The sequence below is a fragment of the Panulirus ornatus genome, chromosome 17, assembly GCF_036320965.1.
Source record: "Panulirus ornatus isolate Po-2019 chromosome 17, ASM3632096v1, whole genome shotgun sequence".
Taxonomy (NCBI): domain Eukaryota; kingdom Metazoa; phylum Arthropoda; class Malacostraca; order Decapoda; family Palinuridae; genus Panulirus; species Panulirus ornatus.
The window spans coordinates 27,478,752-27,501,997 of NC_092240.1; the positions used below are offsets into that span (position 1 = coordinate 27,478,752).

Consider the following 23,246-nt stretch of genomic DNA (forward strand, 5'->3'; position numbering starts at 1 on the left):
ATGACTTAGCTTGACTCAACCTCTCTTTGACTGACAATCTACTCCTGATGAATCATATGAAAGAGTTTTAGTTTATCCTTTGCCTTGACCTCAATATCCTCATCAGTCCCTCTGTCCCTCCTTCCTGATCCAGCTATACTCGTTCCCTGCTCACTCATACATCATAAATGCTGCCTGTGTGTCTGTGTGTGATTACTATTTACGATCGCTATTTGTGTGTTACGGGGAGAGAGTTTTACACTCGTGTTGCCCCGTTTCGTAATCTTGTATATATATGTATGAAAACTTTACTCGAGTGTGTGTGTGTGTGTGTGTGTGTGTGTGTGTGTGTGTGTGTGTGTGTGTGTGAGTACTCAGGCACCTCTGAGCTTTTGAACTACGATTGACTTTATCCCGTTTTCCCACGACATACCTCTAGTGGTCCATATGAAGACAATAACTACAATACTTGTGCACCTGCTGCTAAAACTCTCGTGCAGGAGGGACCGCCATTATTATACTTTCCTTTCGGGGAAAGAGAGACAGTGAGAAATTCCTTGAATTGCATCAGATGAGCTCGGCCTCCCACGGGGGCACTGATGCTAATGTTGCAGAACGAGCCAGACGACTGGGAGGCCAGGCGGACCATGGAGCAGGCGTACCACGAGGAGGACAAGACGGCTAGGACGACCAGGGGCAGGAGAACATGTACTGCAGCAGATGGCAACTCTCTCTCTCTCTCTCTCTCTCTCTCTCTCTCTCTCTCTCTCTCTCTCTCTGTATGTGTGTGTGTGTGTGTGTGTGTGCGCGCGCCTTATGTTTTCTACGACAGCAAGTCAACAGACTCCTCTACTGACCTCGAAAGGAAATTTCTGCTTCAAAGAGATTAAAGAGTGATAAGTATATAATAACAGCAACAATAACGATACTAGACACCCTAATATCTATCTATCTACCTATCTACCAATATATATATATATATATATATATATATATATATATATATATATATATATATATATATATATATATATATATATACTTATATTTATTGAGAGTGTGGAGGCATGTACAGAACATCAGATTGGGGAAGAGCAGTGTGGTTTCAGAAGTGGTAGAGGATGTGTGGATCAGGTGTTTACTTTGAAGAACGTATGTGAGAAATACTTAGAAAAACAAATGGATTTTTATGTAACATTTATGGATCTGGAGAAGGCATATGATAGAGCTGATAGAAATGCTCTGTGGAAGGTATTTAGAATATATGGTGTGGGAGGTAAGTTGTTAGAAGCAGTGAAAAGTTTTTATCGGGGATGTAAGGCATGTGTACGTGTAGGAAGAAAGGAAAGTGATTGGTTCTTAGTGAATGTTGGTTTGCGCCAGGGGTGTGTGATGTCTCCATGGTTGTTTAATTTGTTTATGGATGGGGTTGTTAGGGAGGTGAATGCAAGTTTTGGAAAGAGGGGCAAGTATGAAGTCTGTTGTGGAAGAGAGAACTTGGGAATGAGTCAGTTGTTGTTCGCTAATGATACAGAGCTTGTGGATGATTCGGGTGAGAAACTGCAGAAGCTGGTGACTGAGTTTGATAAAGTGTGTGAAAGAAGAAAGCTGAGAGTAAATGTGAATAAGAGCAAGGTTATTAGGTACAGTAGGGTTGAGGGTCAAGTCAATTCGGAGGTAAGTTTTAATGGAGAAAAACTGGAGGAAGTGAAGTGATTTAGATATCTGGGAGTGGATTTGGCAGCGGATGGAACCATGGAAGCGGAAGTGATTCATAGGGTGGGGGAGGGGGCGAAAGTTCTGGGAGCGTTGAAAAATGTGTGGAAGGCGAGAGCGTTATCTTGGAAAGCAAAAATGGGTATGTTTGAAGGAATAGTGGTTCCAACAATGTTATATGGTTGCGAGGCGTGGGCTATAGATAGAGTTGTGCGGAGGCGGGTGGATGTGCTGGAAATGAGATGTCTGAGGACAATATGTGGTGTGAGGAGGTTTGATCGAGTAAGTAATGAAAGGGTAAGAGAGATGTGTGGTAATAGTAAGAGTGTGATTGAGAGATTAGAAGAGGGTGTTTTGAAATGGTTTGTTCACATGGAGAGAATGAGTGAGGAAAGATTGGCCAAGAGGATATATATGTCAGAGGTGGAGGAAACGAGGAGAAGTGGGAGACCAAATTGGAGGTGGAAAGATGGAGTGAAAAAGATTTTGAGTGATCGGGGCCCGAACATGCAGGTGGGTGAAAGGCGTGCAAGGAATAGAGTGAATTGGAACGATGTGGTGTACCGGGGTCGACGTGCTGTCAATGGATTGAACTAGGGCATGTGAAGCGTCTGGGGTAAACCATGAAAAATTTTGGGGGGGCCTTGATATGGAAAGGGAGCTGTGGTTTCGGTGCATTATACATGGCAGCTAGAGACTGAGTGTGAACGAATGTGGCTTTTGTTGTCTTTTCCTAGCGCTCCCTCGCGCACATGCGCGGGGGGAGGGCGTTGTCATTTTATGTGTGGCGGGGTGGCGACGGGAATTAATAAGGGGAGATAGTATGAATTATGTACAAGTGTATATATGTATATGTTTGTGTGTGTATATATATGTATATGTCTACGTGTGTATATATATGTATATTTTGAGATGTATAGGTATGTATATGTGCGCGCGTGGACGTGTATGTATATACATGTGTATGTGGGTGGGTTGGGCCATTCTTTCGTGTGTTTCCTTGTGCTACCTTGCTAATGCGGGAGACAGCGACAGAGTATAATAAATAATAATAAATTTATATTCATTATACTTTGTCGTTTCACCAATAATCACCCATCTCTCTCCATCCACTTTCAGTTTTTCCCATATCAACCTAGAGTTTACTTTCCTTCACTCTATCACATACTCTCATCGCTCCTGTTTCAGGAGTTGTGCTACTCCTTCCTTCGCTCTTGTCCTCTCACTAACCCCTGACGTTACTCGCCAAGAATTCCCAAACCCACTCTTTCCATTTACCTTTGAGCTTCGTTTCACTCAGAGCCAAAACATCCTGGTTCCTTTCCTCAAACATGCTACCTATCTCTCCTTTTTCTCATCTTGGTTACATCCACACACATTTAGACACCCCAATCTGAGCCTCTGAGGAGGATGAGCACTCCCCGCGTGACTCCTTCTTCTGTTTCCCCTTTGTAGGAAGTTGAAATAAAAGGAAGGGAGGGTTTCTAGCCCCTCGCTCCCATCCCCTTTAGTCGCCTTGTACACGTGAGGAATGCGAGGGAAGTATTCTTTCTCCCCTATCCCCAGCGATACATATATATATATATATATATATATATATATATATATATATATATATATATATATACATGTAAGTTTTTTAACTTGTGTGACCCTGTCACTTAACATTGCTTTTCTGTTGCAAAACTTCATAAGCCTCTGGCTGGTCCTTTGTACACACGTCCCACGCATACCTTAATCCATCTAGTCACTGAGCGATTACTACACAAGCATTTCGCCTCACCCTTTCCCGACGATTCTTTTATCTGGTTCCCTGTCGTGAGCTGCTCTCGCTGATCAACTCCTCTACTTCAAAGAATTTTGCTCAGTATGGACACTGGTAAGTCACTGCCCCGAGGCAGAGCGAAAGCTGCAGCAACATGTGCCACCCGCCCTCCCTCAGTCCTTCCATCTTCTAATCCTCGCCTAAATGGCTCAGCTCCCTCACTGCAGCAGGCAGTTGTACACTAACCGACATTTCTCTTTAGGATTCTTTCATCTTCTCGAAGCGTTAGAGGCCTGAATCTCTCCAGAGTTATGTATTTCAGGCCTGAATCTCTCCACTGCTACGTATTTCAAGCCTGAATCTCCACTTAGGCTACGTATTTCAGGCATGAATCTCTCCATAGCTACGCATTTCAGGCCTGAGTCTCTCCACAACTACGTATGACAGGCCTGAATCTCTCCATATATACGTATTTTAAGGCCTGAATCTCTCCACATGTGCGTATTCTAAGGTCTCAATTTCTCTGTAACAGAGACCTGAAATTCTCTTCCCATCTACGTATTTCAGGCTTGAATATCTCCATATCCGCGTATATGACAGCCGTTTTGCCACTAAGCAGGACGTGCACAGCTCACCTTTGCAACAGCCGTCGTAATGTGGATGGTCATGTCTCGCTACCTCCGCTCGAATTGTCACCTTGAAGGACGTTACAAAGGTCTCCCGTGGTGATCCCCAACGAACATCAAGGACTCTCCTATGGGAACTCACCAGTGCCACATGCCCTGCGGACCCACGACCCATCACGTCCACGTACCCCAGGGACCCACGACTCATCACGTCCACGTACCCCAGGGACCCACGACTCAACACGTCCACGTACCCCAGGGACCCATGACTCAACACGTCCACGTACCCCAGGGACCCACGACTCAACACGTCCACGTACCCAAGGGACCCACGACTCATCACGTCCACGTACCCCAGGGACCCACGACTCATCACGTCCACGTACCCAAGGAACCCACGACTCAACACGTCCACGTACCCCAGGGACCCACAACTCAACACGTCCACGTACCCCAGGGACCCACAACTCAACACGTCCACGTACCCCAGGGACCCACAACTCAACACGTCCAGGCGCATATCATCCTCTGCAGCTCTGACAGGCGGTGGGTCAGGCCTCACCTTCCCTGTTGAGGTGGTGTGCTGGCGGCAGCATCCACAGTGAGTACACAGGGACGAAGACCCACCTGACCAAGTCTGGTGCACACACTTGCTGCACGGATGCCTTTCCCTCAGTGGATCCTGAGGCATTATATAGACGGCAAAATAGGGATTCTGGTCCAACCCCACCATTCGGTTTCGGTCCCAGCTGCCGTGTTCGTGTCTCTGCTCAATCAGCCTGTTTGAAGCCGTGGCTGAAGAGGTTTTTTTTTTTTCGTGTGACGACCTGTGTGCATTGGAGACGTTGAGGGCGCGATGCCGCTCTTCATGGATCATTGAAGCTACAGGTGTGATCACTGGTGCGTGAGGCAACTGCTGTTTCATGAGGTGTGAGGGCAGGTTGGAACGGCTGACCCGGGAGTCAAGTCGCCACTGTCTTCTGTCATGAGAGTCAAGAGTGTTGTTGCTCTGGATGGTAACTGTGAGTAGAGGTTAGGCGTCCGTGTCCTCGATCGTCTCGCAAGGTAACACAAGAGTTCGAACATGGCCTTCCATAGCCAGGGGAAACCTTTGCGTGTCAAGTCTACTTCCTCAACAACCTCTCGCTGATCCTAACTAATCACCTTGGTTCTCCACAACCCACACGTACTAACGCCGGACCAATCACCTGGCTCCTAACAACCCACACATACTAACGCCGGACCAATCACCTGGCTCCTAACAACCCACACATACTAACGCCGGACCAATCACCTGGCTCCTAACAACCCACACATACTAACGCCGGACCAATCACCTGGCTCCTAACAACCCACACATACTAGCACCAGACCAACTTCTTACTTCAACCAGCCTTTCTTATCCCCTGTGGTCGAAGTGTTTACATGCATTCTCCATTCACTTACCCTCAGTCAACAACACACGTAACACACTAGGTGATTTTCATCAAGCTAACTCGTTCATTTCCCTGTTGGCATCTTGCTTGTAAACGAACATGAGTGGAAGAAACTTTAAACGTCATTTATATGTAAACTCTCATGACGAATTCAGCCTTGAAACAGATTTATTAGTGGGTATCTTTAAGAGTATCTCTACAGCTGTAGCGAGAGATACAGATAAGACGTATTCCTCGGTTGCCTGTTACCAGGTCGAGGAAACCCACGGAACCAGAACCTGTCAAGAAGCCGGAAAGGAAAAAAAAGCCCATTCTCTCTAACTCCCAAGTCGAACCAATTCCTCCAGTGACGCTTGGAGCTGCCACGCTCAAGTCAAAGTTTGGCCCACGTCACTGCTACTTTCCTGATGGGCCACGGGAAGGAAAGGTGGGCGGGGGTGGAGGAAATAGTGGATGAGAGGAAAGGGTAAGAGTATAGAGTGAGGATTGAGAGGATGATGTACAAATGTGGTTGGAGTTAGAGAGAGAGAGAGAAAGAGAGAGAGAGAGAGAGAGAGAGAGAGAGAGAGAGAGAGAGAGAGAGAGAGAGAGAGAGAGAGAGAGAGAGAGAGAGAGAGAGATTCATATAGTGAAATAGATACACAGACCACATAGACCAGAAGTCCAAGCGAGGTGGTCAGGCCGTAACACAACTAAAGATAGTCCCCTTACAAAGCAGTAGAAGAAAAGGACAGCAAAGCAAAGGCTCTCTCTCCACCCTCCACTCCCTCCGGCAACACGCCAGACGGAAAACAAAGAAAAAATACCTTGCAGGATATGTGAGCCTGAAGGAAATTCTCATGGGAAAGTCGTAAGGCAGAATGAGCACGAATATGTCATCCATCCCATCACCAACGACATGCATCCATTCAGTTTTTGTTATGAAGACAATAGTAAGGATAAACGTGTACTGCAGCCTCTCGATTTAACATGCCTATATTACTCCTGATGTTGAAGTATGATACAACAATTCTTACTTAGCCTCTCCACGCAGGTGGCATGGGTTAATCAATGTTGGCACGTTACCACAACACCGCCAGGGAGAGAGCAGTGGTTGAGAAGGTAGCATGATATACCACTACGTATTGATGGCTGGTTGAATGAATTGAATACCGGAGCGTGACACGTGACGATCAAGCTTAATTTCAAAGATATTTACGCTGTTGCTCTGAACATTTTCTGACAGCTTATTCCACGCATCAATAATGTCGTTGGTAAAGAAATATTTCGTACAGTCCAGATTATATCGGTGACCTTTTAAGTTTTAATCCATTTCCTCTCGTCGGTAATGCTGGCGCTACTGTAAAGAAATGTTCAATATCGACGTTGTATTGATTTGCCCGGAAGGCGCCTCTTGCTTAGGGAGAACAAGTCTTAATTCTCGTAGTCTCTCCTTATATGGTTTGATACGCATGGAAGGAAGCAGTTCAGTTGCTCTTCGTTGTGCTGCTTCCAATTGGAGAGTATCCTTGCTTAGGTGGGAGGCCTAAAAGTGCACTGCATTTTCGAAGTGTGGTCTCACTAGACTCAGGTATAGTGGCAAAGTTTCCATAAAGAACTCCTTACATCCTAATTGCTTTCTTAATACTTCATTACACTGCTGGGAGAATTTGAAGGAGACTAGGAATGCCCTTTATCTTGTGGCTCGTCGGTTCAAAATCAAATATTTTGTTGAGGTTTACAGCTTGTAACAGCTGACATTTATTGACGTTGATTGGCATTTGCCATTTTCTAAGCCTTTCAGAGATTTTAAGTAACTCCTCTCGTAATCTTAGCCTGTCTTTCAGTTAATATGGCACTGACAATCTTTGTGACATCTGTAAATCTGGACACAAAGTTATTTTGACCTATGTCAGTACCGTTAACATAACCGAGGAAAAGTATAGGGGCAAGTATGGATCCCTAGGGGACGCCACTCGTAACGGGTGACCACGGTGATGATTCCCCATTCATTACGACTCTCTCCTTCCTATCATGTTACCTGGTTTCTATCCAATTTCCTATTCAACCAGTAATTCCCAAGTCCGAGACTTTATGTATCAATTTAACATGGGGGACTTTGACGAATACTTTCTGGAAGTCCAGATATATGATAAAATTCGAGGAGGTTTGTAAGGCATGACCTGCGTCTTCTAAAGTTGTGTATCACTAATCAGGCTGTGTTGTTACGGGCAGACTATGATGTCATCTCTAGTAACAGACTCTCGAAGTTTACATATAACTGACGTCAGGCTAATGAGATGGTAATAACCGGATTCCAATTTTATATAAAGGAGAGACGTCAGCCAGTTTCCAAATCCTGTGGGACTTTTCCGTTCTGGAGAGACTAAGAGAACATATAGGTTAAACTATGTGTTGAACGCTTTTTACTGCGCGCGGATGAAGACCATCAGGACTTGGCTTCTATGAGTCATCAAGTTATCTGCGTTAGTACTTCTGTAACCGTGACGGTCAGGTCATACATCAGTGTGAGTGTTATCTATCACTGTCTCAAAATTCGTGTCGTTGCTCTCCGGTGTATAAACAGAGGTAAACAACTTGTTTGGGGTCGTTGCTACGCATCAATCGTCCACAATGGGTTCCATATCCTTTTTTTTTCTTTTACTAAGGGTTCAATTCCACTCCTTATATGTTTCTCGCTACTGACATGTCTACAGAATCTTTCACTATCTCAATTACTATCACTCGCAAAACTCATTTCGTATTCTTTCTCTTTCCCTTTCTTCCTACAACCCTTCCCGCGCTTCTCCTGACTGTGTGTTCCACTGCGTTGCAATACTTGGGTCACTGTCTGACTTCCTAAACTTGTGGGGGTTATTTGTGCGACGTATAGCGCTTGTAATGCCGTGCGAGTACTTTTCAGTCTTGTTGGTGGTTCTATTGGAGAGAGAGAGAGAGAGAGAGAGAGAGAGAGAGAGAGAGAGAGAGAGAGAGAGAGAGAGAGAGAGAGAGAGAGAGAGAGAGAGAGAGATTCCTTGAGGCACATCCCTGATAAAAGTACGAAAGAAACAGCATGTAACAGTCCACAATTTTTTTTGGCGGGAAAAATATTACTTTTTTCAAAATCCAAATGTAACAAGGAATATATCTTAAATCATAATCCTTCTCCAAGCCGACAGATACCTAGGAAATACGAGGTAAATGAAAAAAAAAAAAATAGTTTAAAAATGTAATAATTTAATTACATAATTACAAGAGAGAATGTTTCCTAAACAAAAATTTTGATCCTCATGTTCGCATTCAACATGAAAAACAGTCCTTATCAGAAGGCTTTCAGGTAAATGTATTTCACAGAAAAAATTACTTAAATTTGCAGAGTATTTCTGAGCAAAAAGAGAAAAAAAAAATACAACATAATGAAATGTTTTTAAACTTATGATAAACATGGAAAACATCTCCAAACGCTTTCCCAAGCCCACACAGGTTCGAAATATACGAGGCAAATATGATAACAGAATCATCTTAAGGACTGACCAACTCAGTACTTCATTACAAGACTTATTGACTCCAAAGCAGTATCATATAAAACGTTATTTGTTACAAACCTACAGAGAGAGAGAGAGAGAGAGAGAGAGAGAGAGAGAGAGAGAGAGAGAGAGAGAGAGAGAGAGAGAGAGAATGATGAGTGAATCATTGGATCATGCTACAAGAGATTCGTGTCTCCTTACTGGGACGCAGCAACCAACTCTACTTCTTTTCTACCTTCCTCTAGCAATCTTCCTCGCGTCTACTTTCCTCTAACAATCTTCCTCATCTCTACTTTCCTCCATCAGTCTTCCTCATCTCTACCTTCCTCCATCAGTCTTCCTCATCTCTACTTTCCTCCATCAGTCTTCCTCATCTCTACCTTCCTCCATCACTCTTCGACATCTCATTCCTCTGCTGGTCCTCTCTCTCTACTCTCCTCCTGTCTCTCACGTCCTCCTGGCATGATATCAACTGTGCAGTTGTCCGTAGCATAAATCCTGGAGGTCGAGAGCCTACCTATACATTACGCTTGTTTTCGAAGACCCATTCTGCTACATCACTCCTTATGAGAAGACCTCGACCCCATATCGGCCCCATGGTCGGATCACAATGTCTTTCTCAGCCTAGTGTACCAATCAGAAAGACCTCGACCCCTTAGTGGCCCTGAGGGCGACTCATAATGCACCTTTCGACCTACTGAAACAGTTGCGAACACTCTCGACCCTTTGAGTACCCTGAGGTCAATTCACAATGATCCTCTCGAACTCATGAAACAGTCGCATGAATCTCGACCCCTCCCCCCGTGACGGGAGTTCTACTCGCCACTCGCACTGCTCCTCTCAACCTGAACTGGATCGACGACCCCTTGACGATCTTAAGGTTAGGTTGCTCCTCTCAACGTACTGGATCAGCCCCAAGTGAAAAGAAAAAGAAAAGTTCCTTTGCCATCTTAAGGCACACGTGAAATGAGCAGAAAGGACCAAGATGAGGTGGCCTCAACCCTGGGATTACTTTCCTGAATATAATGTGAGGGAGGAAGGCTACACCGCTGGGGGCAGAGAGGAGTGTTGGAGGACATGAGCGGTGACGGTGGAGAGGACTGATGGAGATGGTACATGGGGCTCTGTCATGTGGTTGGAGGGGTTGTCAGTATGTTGGAGTTACATGATTGTACTGCAGCTGTTGAAGTCTCACTGTCCTTAAGAAATGAAGTCACTGTTCTGGAGGGAGTCAACTCAGTACAATGAAGTTAAATCCCTGTACTGGAGGAGCTGTCGCTGCACAGGAGAAAGACAAGTCCATATACCAGAGTAAGATGGATCATATCAATGGGCGAGTCATCAATGTACAGACAGGATGGAGACATATCACTGTACTGGAGGTTTTCTAGTTCCCGTCTTTCAGTGGTGGAGTCATCATACTGTTTCATAACCTGGGGGAAGCCATCATAAGGAGAAGAGCGTTTTAAGTAAATACAAATGAAAAATATGCTTCTATAATGAAAACTTTTAAAGTGGGTGCGAGGGAGGGAAGGATGGGTAAGAACTTGAGGAGCAAGTGCTGAAAGGCTTTTGACACGGAGAAAGAATAAGGAAAGGCCATATTGTCGTCCAGCATATGTGTGTGGAAGACATACTGAGGAAAAAGAAAGAGAAAATATAGAACTCACCAGCTGGATTGTGGGTGTTCGGCGAGAGTGTGGATGAGAGGAACGCAGCAGGAAGACTGGAAGAGATCAGTGTAATGATGGAAAAAGAAGAGTGTATGGGGAAGGAGTGTGGTGGGGAGAGGAGGAGTTGTTGGTGAGAAGAGAATGTGGCGGTGAATGAGAGAAGCAAAGTGATGGTGAGAAGAGTGTGGTGATGAGAGAAGGAGTGTGGTGATGAGACGTAATGTGATGGTGAGAGGAGTGTGGTGATGAGAGAAGGCGTGTGGTGGTGAGAAAAGGCGTGTGGTGGTGAGAGAAGGCGTGTGGTGGTGAAAGAAGGAAAGGTGGTGGCAGCTGCGTGGTAGTGGGAAGAGTGTGGTACTAAGAGGAGTGTGATAGCGAGAATGAGAGTTTGATAGTAAGAAGAGTGTGGTGGTGAGAGTAACAGTGCGATACAAGTAAGAATGTGGTGGTGTGAGTATGACAAGTTAAAGGCAATGTTGTGTAGAATGAAGTAGTGATGATGAAGATGCATTTGTATTGAGTGAGGTAGTGATGATGATGTATTTGTAGTGAGTGAAGTAGTGATGATGATGTATTTGTAGTGAGTGTAGTTAGATACTTTTGTCACGGGTGAAGGGGACTCAGGTTCATCAGTCTGCGTAGTGAGATATGCCATCTACTGACTCTGAAGCAAATTAGTTTTTTAGAAACTAAATAACATAAGGAACTCACCCGAGGGAAGGGAGGGAGGAAACCTGCCACTCACCAAGGGGAGGGAAGGAGCCAAACACTCACCCGAAGGGTGGGAGGGGATCAACTACCCACCAGGGAGGGATCAACTGTTTTTCCGAGGGGAGGGAGTGAGGGAGAGGGGATCAGTCACTCACCCGAGGGGAAAGAAGAGGTCGCTCACTCAGCTGAGGAGAGGGAGGATACAGAGTCAGCCACTCACTCGAGGGGAGGGAGTGGATCAGCCACTCACCCGAGGGGAGGCAGGGGAACCACTGGACACACAGGAAGACAGTGACGCCTACCAGGGCCAGCGTTATGAGCCGTGCGGCACACGGGAAGACCAGGTCATATCGCTGGGGAACCTCGCCAAGAATGACGAGTGCTGGCAGCAGTACCCGTAACACCCACTACAGGAGACACGGACCACGGACGCCTGCTGCCAGATGATGCCAAAGACCACCAGGTGATCAAGGGAGGGAGGAGGGCATCACTTCTGGCCTACCAGGGGGTAAGCACTGCAGGAGGAGCCTCCTGATGAAACGCCGTGGTAGAATGAGCCTCGGGAACTCCAGGACGTCGGACTCGAACTCAGCAAAATGTGGTGCAACACAGACCCCTGGTCAACACGTGGGGACACCATGGTTATGGTTATGTAGGTCGAGACCTGAAAATCTGTAATGCTCGAGACCAGACAAAGACTGGATTTTGGAATTTTGCTAATTTTACAAATAGGGTCCCACAGATCAGTGTCTGACTATATCTCATTAACATGGGCTAACAGATAACAGTCTGATTATATGTTACAATCATTGGCTCATAGATTATGGCCGATTATATCATATCAGTATGGGTCTACAGATGATATGATACACGTTAGTGAAGATAAGCTTTGACCTGAACAATAGAGTTCAGGCCAGAGGTAAGCTGTGTTTAGGATGTGGTTTCCATTACAGATCAGCAAAGATGAGGGTGTGGTGAAAATGAGCGTAGTGATTGTAAGGGTGAAGTGAAGGTAAACTCTGACTTGATCATAGGAGTCTAATGAACATGAAGGCATATTGAAGACAGAGGTGCAGTGAAGATGAAGGTTGACAGAAGATGACAGTAGGTGTCACACACAGGTAATGGGGCTTATCGGAAGGGGGTGAGACCATACTTTCTGGATGTTTACGACGCTCTGAGACCAGGTTCAGCAGTTCTTCTGCTCGACGGCTCTGAGGCTGAGGTAACAGACAAGAGGAGGTGGTGACCACTGGCTCGAGGGAGTTATTATAACAAACTGTGGCTGGGTCGTGTCAGGTACAAGTAATGGGCTTGGTGAAGCAGTGGGAATGGTAAGGTGTGGATCTTTGATCACATTTTAAGGCCCGGTCATATTCTACATGAAGGGTCTCTTGCTTTAAAAAGTTTGGTCTGTCTTTGATTTATCCTGAATAAAGAACACAATGATTATTATTTTTCTATAAGTGATGACATTGCTCCATCAGCTGTTAGTGTCCTTTCCTCATCGTTGTTTCGCCACCCACAGTGATCGTCTGTGGTTCTTCATGGTCGCTATCCCTTTCCTTAAGTTGTGTCTTCTTTGATGCTCACAACCAGACTGACACACTCTCCATCCGTCCTCTGGCAGACTGTCAATGCTTCACTGTCACATTCTTCACAATATCATCTTCACACATGTTCTGAGTCAGCGTACCGTAATAACGGTGCAGCTCACGTATTCACACCTGAAGCTCTGAGGCCTTCAAGGATGTCATCGATCTCTGGGTCACTGAACACTGAAAGTGGCCATAACATGTGCCATGATGACCGTGACATGTTCAGTGTTGACTGTGGCACCGAGTGGCAGGCCTGTGCAATAATACCAATTACGAACTCTTTCTTGAATTTGCTGAGTCCATCAATAGAATTAATTCCCTTCTGTATATGCACACAATGCATCGAATTATTCCTTCATCCATGGATTGGGTCAGTGAAGTACAGTTGGGGGCGAGAGAAACGTTGCAAAATAAATCTTTTTGACTTAGACTCGTCAGAAGAAGGCTGAGCACGGTAGTATTCCAGGAAGGAATACAAAGGTGAAGCTCTTCGGCCGACCAAGTCATATGACCTTCGAGTTCTGGAAACACCTACCAAGAAGCAGGTTCTGCCACAGCTTGTATACGTCTGTTACCGAGCCTCCAGCACACAAGATGGTTTTCAAACCATTCAGAGGCCACTTGCCCAGCAATCCAGGCTCTTTTATTGCGTCTGTGAATTACGAGCAACACGACTTCCTTTTGGTGCATGGAGGATAAGCACTCTTGCCTACCTCAAGCATATTAAGCATGTGAGTGCCAGTTGCATTTCAACACACGAGAACTGTCACTCTCCCCCTTAACTTCCCTCACGCCACACACTGATTGCTTATCTGTTGCAACAATCGAAGGTCGAAGCCAGCAACGCCATGTGAATCCGGTCTCGTCTGCGTTCTGTAGTCAAGATTTTCTTCCTTTACTCACTTGGAAAATTCGATATAGTGATAAATGACTTTATTGTCTGCTGACAGTATCAGACCACACGTTCTGAGGAAGCAAATGACGTGGCGTAACTGTAACTCACTGTATCATCCACCATACAGTCACAACGTTTACGAATCTGTAGTTCCTTACGATATTATCCAAACTTTTCACACAAACTTGGCCTAGAAAATAGGTGCAAACTCTCCGGAACGTTGTTTAAATCGTACATGTAAAACCCTTTTAACACCATCATGCTTGGATTGACGATTAGCAATGCTGTAATTAGACTAAGTCTAGACTTTCAACAGTTTCACAAGCTGTTTTTTGATAACAAATATGAACGTATTACCAACACCATAAGATTCACGCAGGCGACACACCGAAATGCTTATATATAAGTGCAATATGGTCTCTCTGCAACCCTGCATCCAGCATTATCATTCTTATACTTTTAGGCTGACATTATAATGTCAAAATATATGTAAATATGACAAAAATACCTGAAGAACGTACCGACCTTTTACAACCTATGTTCTGATAACAACAACACTAAGGTAATCTTGGCCAGCGTATCGTAAACATTAGTAACCGACGATGAAAATTTATAATCCACGTTTGCAATAATCTTCAATACACTAGACCACGGACCTCAGGTGCTCTCAGTTTTTATAAGCACGGACTATCTGAGCTGAACCTGTGCATAGTGATATCATCGTTGCGTACTATACAACAGCGGAAGGTGATCATACATGTAGAGGGGGAGTAGGATGGCCGAGAAAGACACCTGCAGCAGGTGCGACTGTCGAAGAGTACAGGACGAGGGAGGGGCGTCTTGTGGTACAGGACGAGGGAGGGACGTCTTGTGGTACAGGACGAGGGAGGGACGTCTTGTGGTACAGGACGAGGGAGGGACGTCTTGTGGTACAGGACGAGGGAGGGACGTCTTGTGGTACAGGACGAGGGAGGGGCGTCTTGTGGTACAGGACGAGGGAGGGGCGTCTTGTGGTACAGGACGAGGGAGGGACGTCTTGTGGTACAGGACGAGGGAGGGACGTCTTGTGGTACAGGACGAGGGAGGGACGTCTTGTGGTACAGGACGAGGGAGGGACGTCTTGTGGTACAGGACGAGGGAGGGACGTCTTGTGGCATAGGACGAGGGAGGGACGTCTTGTGGCACAGGACGAGGGAGGGACGTCTTGTGGCACAGGACGAGGGAGGGACGTCTTGTGGCACAGGTCAAGGGAGGGACGTCTTGTGGTACAGGACGAGGGAGGGACGTCTTGTGGTACAGGACGAGGGAGGGACGTTTTGTGGTACAGGACGAGGTAGGGACGTCTTGTGGTACAGGACGAGGGAGGGACGTCTTGTGGTACAGGACGGGGGAGGGACGTCTTGTGGTACAGGACGAGGGAGGGACGTTTTGTGGTACAAGACGAGGGAGGGATGTCTTGTGGTACAGGACGAAGGAGGGACGTCTTATGGTACAGGACGAGGGAGGGACGTCTTGTGGTACAGGACGAGGGAGGGACGCCTTGTGGTACAGGACGAGGGAGGGACGTCTTGTGGTACAGGACGGGGGAGGGACGTCTTGTGGTACAGGACGAGGGAGGGACGTCTTGTGGTACAGGACGAGGGAGGGACGTCTTGTGGTACAGGACGAGGGAGGGATGTCTTGTGGTACAGGACGAGGGAGGGACGTCTTGTGGTACAGGACGAGGGAGGGACGTCTTGTGGTACAAGACGAGGGAAGGACGTCTTGTGGTACAGGACGAGGGAGGGACGTCTTGTGGTACAGGACGAGGGAGGGACGTCTTGTGGTACAGGACGAGGGAGGGACGTCTTGTGGTACAGGACAAGGGAGGGACGCCTTGTGGTACAGGACGAGGGAAGGACGTCTTGTGGTACAGGACGAGGGAGGGACGTCTTGTGGTACAAGACGAGGGAGGGACGTCTTGTGGTACAGGACGAGGGAAGGACGTCTTGTGGCACAGGACGAGGGAGGGACGTCTTGCGGTACAGGACGAGGGAGGGACGTCTTGTGGTACAGGACGAGGGAGGGACGTCTTGTGGTACAGGACGAGGGAGGGACGTCTTGTGGTACAGGACGAGGGAGGGACGTCTTGTGGTACAGGACGAGGGAGGGACGTCTTGTTTTAATCACAGATGAGGAACTAAAGGAGATAAAGAATAGCAGTCTCATCATTACTTCCCTCTCAACCTACGACGAGATTTTGCCCTAGGCAGGGCGAGCGTGGGGCCCCGCACTGCCTATTATATACCCTTCAACAGAGAGAAACGCTGGCTTTTGTGTTTTTCAGGTAGACAAACCCGCGACACCTGTACAGACTTACAACTCCACCCACTTCTGAAGGCTACATAACCCAAGCCACTTACTGATCTGCGCTACTTGTTCCCATCTACAATCCCACTCTCACACGCAACGTCCCAATTCCTGCTCTTACGGAAGTGGACACCAGAAGTCATATCTCAGTGTGTGTGTGTGTGTGTGTGTGTGTGTGTGTGTGTGTGTGTGTGTGTGTGTGTGTGTGTGTGCACGCGCGCCTGCCAGACAGAAACATTAAAGAGAGTATGACAGAAACAAACAAGGTCTTGGGAAGTCAGTGAAACAAGACATCCGGCGTCCTCGCTCTTAGCATGATCCGGGATATCGAACGATGAAATGACCAAGAAATGTCGGGAAACGAGTTACTCAATCCACACGCAAGAGGCACAGATGACAGGGAAATTTCTAGGGAACTGGAAAGGAATTAGAATAGTTTCTGGTCATAGTTTTGAGGGTTGATCTCCTCTCCTACAACACAATCACCGCATGTGTCCTGCAGCTCCTCTCATTGTGTGTGAGGCGTAATGATAGGTATGTCTGCTCCCAGTCTTCCTTCCACGCCACAGAGGCGCATCTTCAACGCCCTACTTTGGCGATCTCTAACACTCTCCTTTACCATGTCCCCCTAACAGGTGTGACGGGAGACCTCCTGCAGAGGGTGGAGGTGCCCCTCTTCGCCTTCGTCGGGGGCAGCGTCAACGTGAGCTGCATGTACGACCTGCGAGCCACGGGTCTCTACTCCCTCAAGTGGTACCACAACGACACGGAGTTCTACCGTTACGTGCCCACCGAGACCCACCGACCTGTCGACATCAAGCCCACCAACAAGTTCCACTCACATGTAAGTCCCTTCCCCATTCGCTCAGAACATAAAGAGGGTTGATGACCTGGAAATATATTCAGAACCCTTCTTGACTTTCATATCCTGTTTAGGTTAGCACCGAGTCCGAAAGCGAGGCAGATAATGCGACCAAACTGGCATATATCAGCGACATGTGACCTCTCGACCTTCTTCGTCCTCGGCAATGACCACAGGGCGTTTAAAATACTCTCCGCCACCCTAGTAAGCATTGATCTATTCGTGTGGGTAAACTAAAATGATTCTCCAGTACATAAAAAAGATAAAAATATCTACCCTGTTGTGTACCGCCTATCTATATTGCTCCAGTGGGAGATATTTTTCCAGTGTCCCCCGGCCGGGAGTATCATATTGCACCACTCCCACTTTCCACACGCACTCGATCCATCCTTCTTTCCTTCCAGTTCCTTCTTTTCTTTCCCGCTCTACTGCGTCATCTATTTCAAATTTCATCTTAAATCTTTTTCTTCCTCGTGCACTCACTTCACTTGATCCCTCTTTTCTGCTACAAAATCCTCTCCCTGCCCTTCTACATTCATTCTGTCTCCCTCTTACTTGTCCACTATATTCGTATTCTCATACCTCCCCTCTCCTCCCTCGTTCTCTCCGTGGACCTATATGTTCCCTGTCTGGACTCCATGTTCTCTCTCTCTCTCTCTCTCTCTCTCTCTCTCTCTCTCTCTCTCTCTCTCTCTCTCCCTCTCTCATAGCACCAAAATCGCTTTCACTTTCACATTGGCAAAACTGAATTTCTGTAATGTTTGGTCATACAGCATCGACGGACGCCTAGTCTAGTCGTACAGTGTCGACGGATGCTCCAGTCTGGTCATACAATGTCGACGGACGCTCCAGTCTGGTCATACAATGCCGACGGACACTCCAGTCTGGTCATACAGTGTCGACGGACGCTCCAGTCTGGTCATACAGTGTCGACGGACGCTCCAGTCTGGTCATACAGTGTCGACGGACGCTCCAGTCTGGTCATACAATGTCGACGGACGCTCCAGTCTGGTCGCCAGAGTCACTGTGAAAATCCTGCAGGCAAACGTCCAAATAATTTCAGGAACCGGTGATGCTTGAAGTCATTAGCATAATCCTGGCCAGTATGTCTCAGATCCTGCACCTCCAGGAGGCCGCTGGTACAGCAGACCCTCAGACCAGCGGTGTCCAGCTCCAGGAGGCCACTGGTACAGCCAGACCCTCAGACCAGCGGTGTCCAGCTCCAGGAGGCCGCTGGTACAGCCAGACCCTCAGACCAGCGGTGTCCAGCTCCAGGAGGTCGCTGGTACAGCCAGACCGCCGCTGGTACAGCCAGACCCTCAGACCAGCGGTGTCCAGCTCCAGGAGGCCGCTGGTACAGCAGACCCTCAGACCAGCGGTGTCCAGCTCCAGGAGGCCGCTGGTACAGCCAGACCCTCAGACCAGCGGTGTCTAGCTCCAGGAGGCCGCTGGTACAACCATACAAGATAGCGTTGTTCAGCTCATCTCCTCTTCGTGGCTTGGTTGGGAAGAAAGTCTTGCTCTCCCTCCAGGGAGGAGGAGAGAGATGATCGAGGTGAGTGCTGCCCTCGTAACTTCTCGACCTCCCTTATGGAGGGTCTGACGACTTCTCCATCGGCATGGTGATGGAGGGAAGCAGAGGGATCAGTCTCTCATTGCCTTACTCCTTAAGCCTTTTGGAATTAATTCCTCCTTAAAGACTGAGGAGAGATTACCCCAGAGGAAAGGCTTTTACACAAATTCGCTGAGGTAATTTCTTTGTGTGTAACTGGGGATGAGGAGGAAATCCTTATTCACATATCCTGCTGCACTCACAGCTTGGAAACGACCTGTTTGTTAATGACAGACATGGACGGTTTTTGAATATCAGTGCAGGGTTAGCGGACTATGTATTATCGCATCAGTACCAACGTTAGATCATACATTGTATAATGTATCTGACGTAGATGTATGCATATGATCAAAATCACCTTTCGCCAATTCACAATTTGCTTAAACTACCGGTTGGTTTTCTCACAGTCTCGTGTGTCCTATTCGCTGATCTTGAAATATTTGTATCACGATAACACGAGAGACACTAGCAATTAGAACGGGGCAACTTTCTCTATGACCTCGTCCTCATCACCTCGCCATCATCGTGACCTGCTGACTGGTCCCTGGCCGGAGGACGGGGTGGCTGCGACAAAGGCTCTTCTCGTTGATTTCAACTTCAGCGTAATTAAGGATGAGTGCGGGCGCTCCCTTGCTGCTCCCGACGCTCTTATGATGCCATAACCGTACATCGCTGGCCCCCCAGAGCAGCCCGCCTCCCTGTCCTCCACACATTTGGCCTCGTTCTCAACACTTGACGCCGGCGAAGAGGTGTCAAGATCCTGGCCCGAGTCGTTCAAGTGCAGCGCCAATCACTAAGTCTGTGTGACTCCCTCACGATGCTCATGTACGATGGGTATAAAGTGAGCCAATTTAACAGAAACTGTGATATTCAGATTTACGACTTCTCTCACTGAACGTGGATCCTGCATCCAAAACTGTGGTCTTAAAACTAACGAACCCAGCGTTATAAAGGTGAGTAACTTACTTAACAATCGCTCTCCCTAAAAGTGAGGCGTTCCTTTAGGTATTTTACACTCTACACCTAAACTGTAGCCAGTTAATCTCTTTGCATTCAACCACTGCACATCCAAAGCCACAAACTTAATTCAGTGCGTTCCATAAACTCAAACACCTCTACCGAAAACCATATCAAGACTTCTGGAACTTCATAGGGTTTAAACTCATGACATCTTAAAATCTTACGATTGTAAATGAAAAAAAACAAACAATCACATGGATGTTATTGCAAAAATTGAAAGGAAAAACAAAAATCGATGAGGTATAAATTCTTTCTAACAAGTGTGGTGTCTCACCTCCTCCTCTGGCTCAGTATCAATGATATCCCAGTCGCTCGCCCTCCTTCGTTAAGATTCTCACATTTTTCCTTTGCTTCGTCCTGACTCTCTTTCTGTCACATTTCTTCCTCCGCATCATTTACTCCTGTCTTTCGTTATGGCTATAATTTGTTATCTTTTGCTGTCCATTTCAGCGGAAGACATCTCATCACCCACGTCACAAAGGGGAGGGGAGGGGGGTTGTTACAATGAGGGAGAAGTAGGGGAATGGGGTTGTTACAACGAGGAATCGGTGTGGAGGATTCTCATTATGGAGGAGTATGGAAGGGGGGATTCACATTGTTTCATCTCTATGTAGACGTCTTTTCGTTTGACGACTGGGGGGGGGGGGGGGAAGCCAACCAGATGGCGTCCTAGCTACGTCACTTTGTTGCTTATCAACTGATTGTTGTATTTCTTTTTTGTATTTCCCCTGATGATGTCATTATTACACGAAAGTGCACTTGGGAACTTTTCGTGTTTCATTTCCCCGTGAACCTATTGGAATATATATATATATATATATATATATATATATATATATATATATATATATATATATATATATATATATATATCATTTTATTATTATTTTGCTTTGTCGCTGTCTCCCGCGTTTGCGAGGTAGCGCAAGGAAACAGACAAAAGAAATGGCCCAACCCACCCCCATACGCATGTATATACATACACGTCCACACACGCAAATATACATACCTATACATCTCAATGTACACATATATATACACACACAGACACATACATATATACCCATGCACACAATTCACACTGTCTGCCTTTATTCATTTCCATCGCCACCTCTCCACACATGGAATACCATCCCCCCCCCTCATGTGTCCGAGGTAGCGCTAGGAAGACAACAAAGGCCCCATTCGTTCACACTCAGTCTCTAGCTGTCATAAAATAATGCCCGAAACCACAGCTCCCTTTCCACATCCAGGCCCCACACAACTTTCCATGGTTTACCCCAGACGCTTCACATGCCCTGATTCAATCCACTGACAGCACGTCAACCCCGGTATACCACATCGATCCAATTTACTCTATTCCTTGCCCGCCTTTCACCCTCCTGCATGTTCAGGCCCCGATCACTCAAAATCTTTTTCACTCCATCTTTCCACCTCCAATTTGGTCTCCCACTTCTCCTCGTTCCCTCCACCTCCGACACATATATCCTCTTGGTCGATCTTTCCTCACTCATTCTCTCCATGTGCCCAAACCATTTCAAAACACACTCTTCTGCTCTCTCAACCACGCTCTTTTTATTTCCACACATCTCTCTTACCCTTACATTACTTACTCGATCAAACCACCTCACACCACACACTGTCCTCAAACATCTCATTTCCAGCACATCTACCCTCCTGCGCACAACTCTATCCATAGCCCACGCCTCACAACCATACAACATTGTTGGAACCACTATTCCTTCAAACATACTCATTTTTGCTTTCCGAGATAATGTTCTCGACTTCCACACATTCTTCAAGGCTCCCAGGATTTTCGCCCCTTCCCCCACCCTATGATTCACTTCCGCTTCCATGGTTCCATCCACTGCCAGATTCATTCCCAGATATCTAAAACACTTCACTTCCTCCAGTTTTTCTCCATTCAAACTTACCTCCCAATTGACTTGACCCTCAACCCTACTGTACCTAATAACCTTGCTCTTATTCACATTTACTCTTAACTTTCTTCTTTCACACACTTTACCAAACTCAGTCACCAGCTTCTGCAGTTTCTCACATGAATCAACCACCAGCGCTGTATCATCAGCGAACAACAACTGACTCACTTCCCAAGCTCTCTCATTCACAACAGACTTCATACTTGCCCCTCTTTCCAAAACTCTTGCATTCACCTCCCTAACAACCCCATCCATAAACAAATTAAACAACCATGGAGACATCACACACCCCTGCCGCAAACCTACATTCACTGAGAACCAATCACTTTCCTCTCTTCCTACACGTACACATGCCTTACATCCTCGATAAAAACTTTTCACTGCTTCTAACAACTTGCCTCCCACACCATATATTCTTAATACCTTCCACAGAGCATCTCTATCAACTCTATCATATGCCTTCTCCAGATCCATAAATGCTACATACAAATCCATTTGCTTTTCTAAGTATTTCTCACATACATTTTTCAAAGCAAACACCTGATCCACACACCTGATGCACGAGACCGGGTTATAGTGATGGGTGATTTAAATGCAAAGGTGAGTAATGTGGCAGTTGAGGGAATAATTGGTATACATGGGGTGTTCAGTGTTGTAAATGGAAATGGTGAAGAGTTGTAGATTTATGTGCTGAAAAAGGACTGGTGATTGGGAATACATGGTTTAAAAAGCGAGATATACATAAGTATACGTATGTAAGTAGGAGAGATGGCAAGAGAGCGTTATTGGATTACGTGTTGATTGACAGACGCGCGAAAGAGAGACTTTTGGATGTTAATGTGCTGAGAGGTGCAACTGGAGGGATGTCTGATCATTATCTTGTGGAGGCTAAGGTGAAGATTTGTATGGCTTTTCAGAAAAGAAGAGTGAATGTTGGGGTGAAGAGGGTGGTGAGAGTAAGTGAGCTTGGGAAGGAGACTTGTGTGAGGAAGTACCAGGAGAGAATGAGTACAGGGTGGAAAAAGGTGAGAACAATGGAAGTAAGGGGAGTGGGGGAGGAATGGGATGTATTTAGGGAATCAGTGATGCATTGCGCAAAAGATGCTTGTGGCATGAGAAGCGTGGGAGGTGGGTTGATTAGAAAGGGTAGTGAGTGGTGCGATGAAGAAGTAAGATTATTAGTGAAAGAGAAGAGAGAGGCATTTGGACGATTTTTGCAGGGAAAAAATGCAATTGAGTGGGAGATGTATAAAAGAAAGAGACAGGAGGTCAAGAGAAAGGTGCAAGAGGTGAAAAAGAGGGCAAATGAGAGTTGGGGTGAGAGAGTATCATTAAATTTTAGGGAGAATAAAAAGATGTTCTGGAAGGAGGTAAATAAAGTGCGTAAGACAAGGGAGCAAATGGGAACTTCAGTGAAGGGCGCTAATGGGGAGGTGATAACAAGTAGTGGTGATGTGAGAAGATGGAGTGAGTATTTTGAAGGTTTGTTGAATGTGTTTGATGATAGAGTGGCAGATAGAGGGTGTTTTGGTCGAGGTGGTGTGTAAAGTGAGAGGGT

At 46.5% G+C, this 23,246-nt stretch overlaps 1 protein-coding gene across 1 annotated transcript in view; it reads left to right on the forward strand.

Moving 5' to 3' along the window:
• Positions 1–23,246, forward strand: part of LOC139754656 (uncharacterized) — a 200,181-nt gene that overhangs the window by 101,491 nt on the left and 75,444 nt on the right. The window contains exon 3 of the mRNA XM_071672188.1: positions 16,890–17,098. Within this exon, the coding sequence (XP_071528289.1) occupies positions 16,890–17,098 (209 nt within the window). The remainder of the gene's footprint in view (positions 1–16,889; positions 17,099–23,246) is intronic.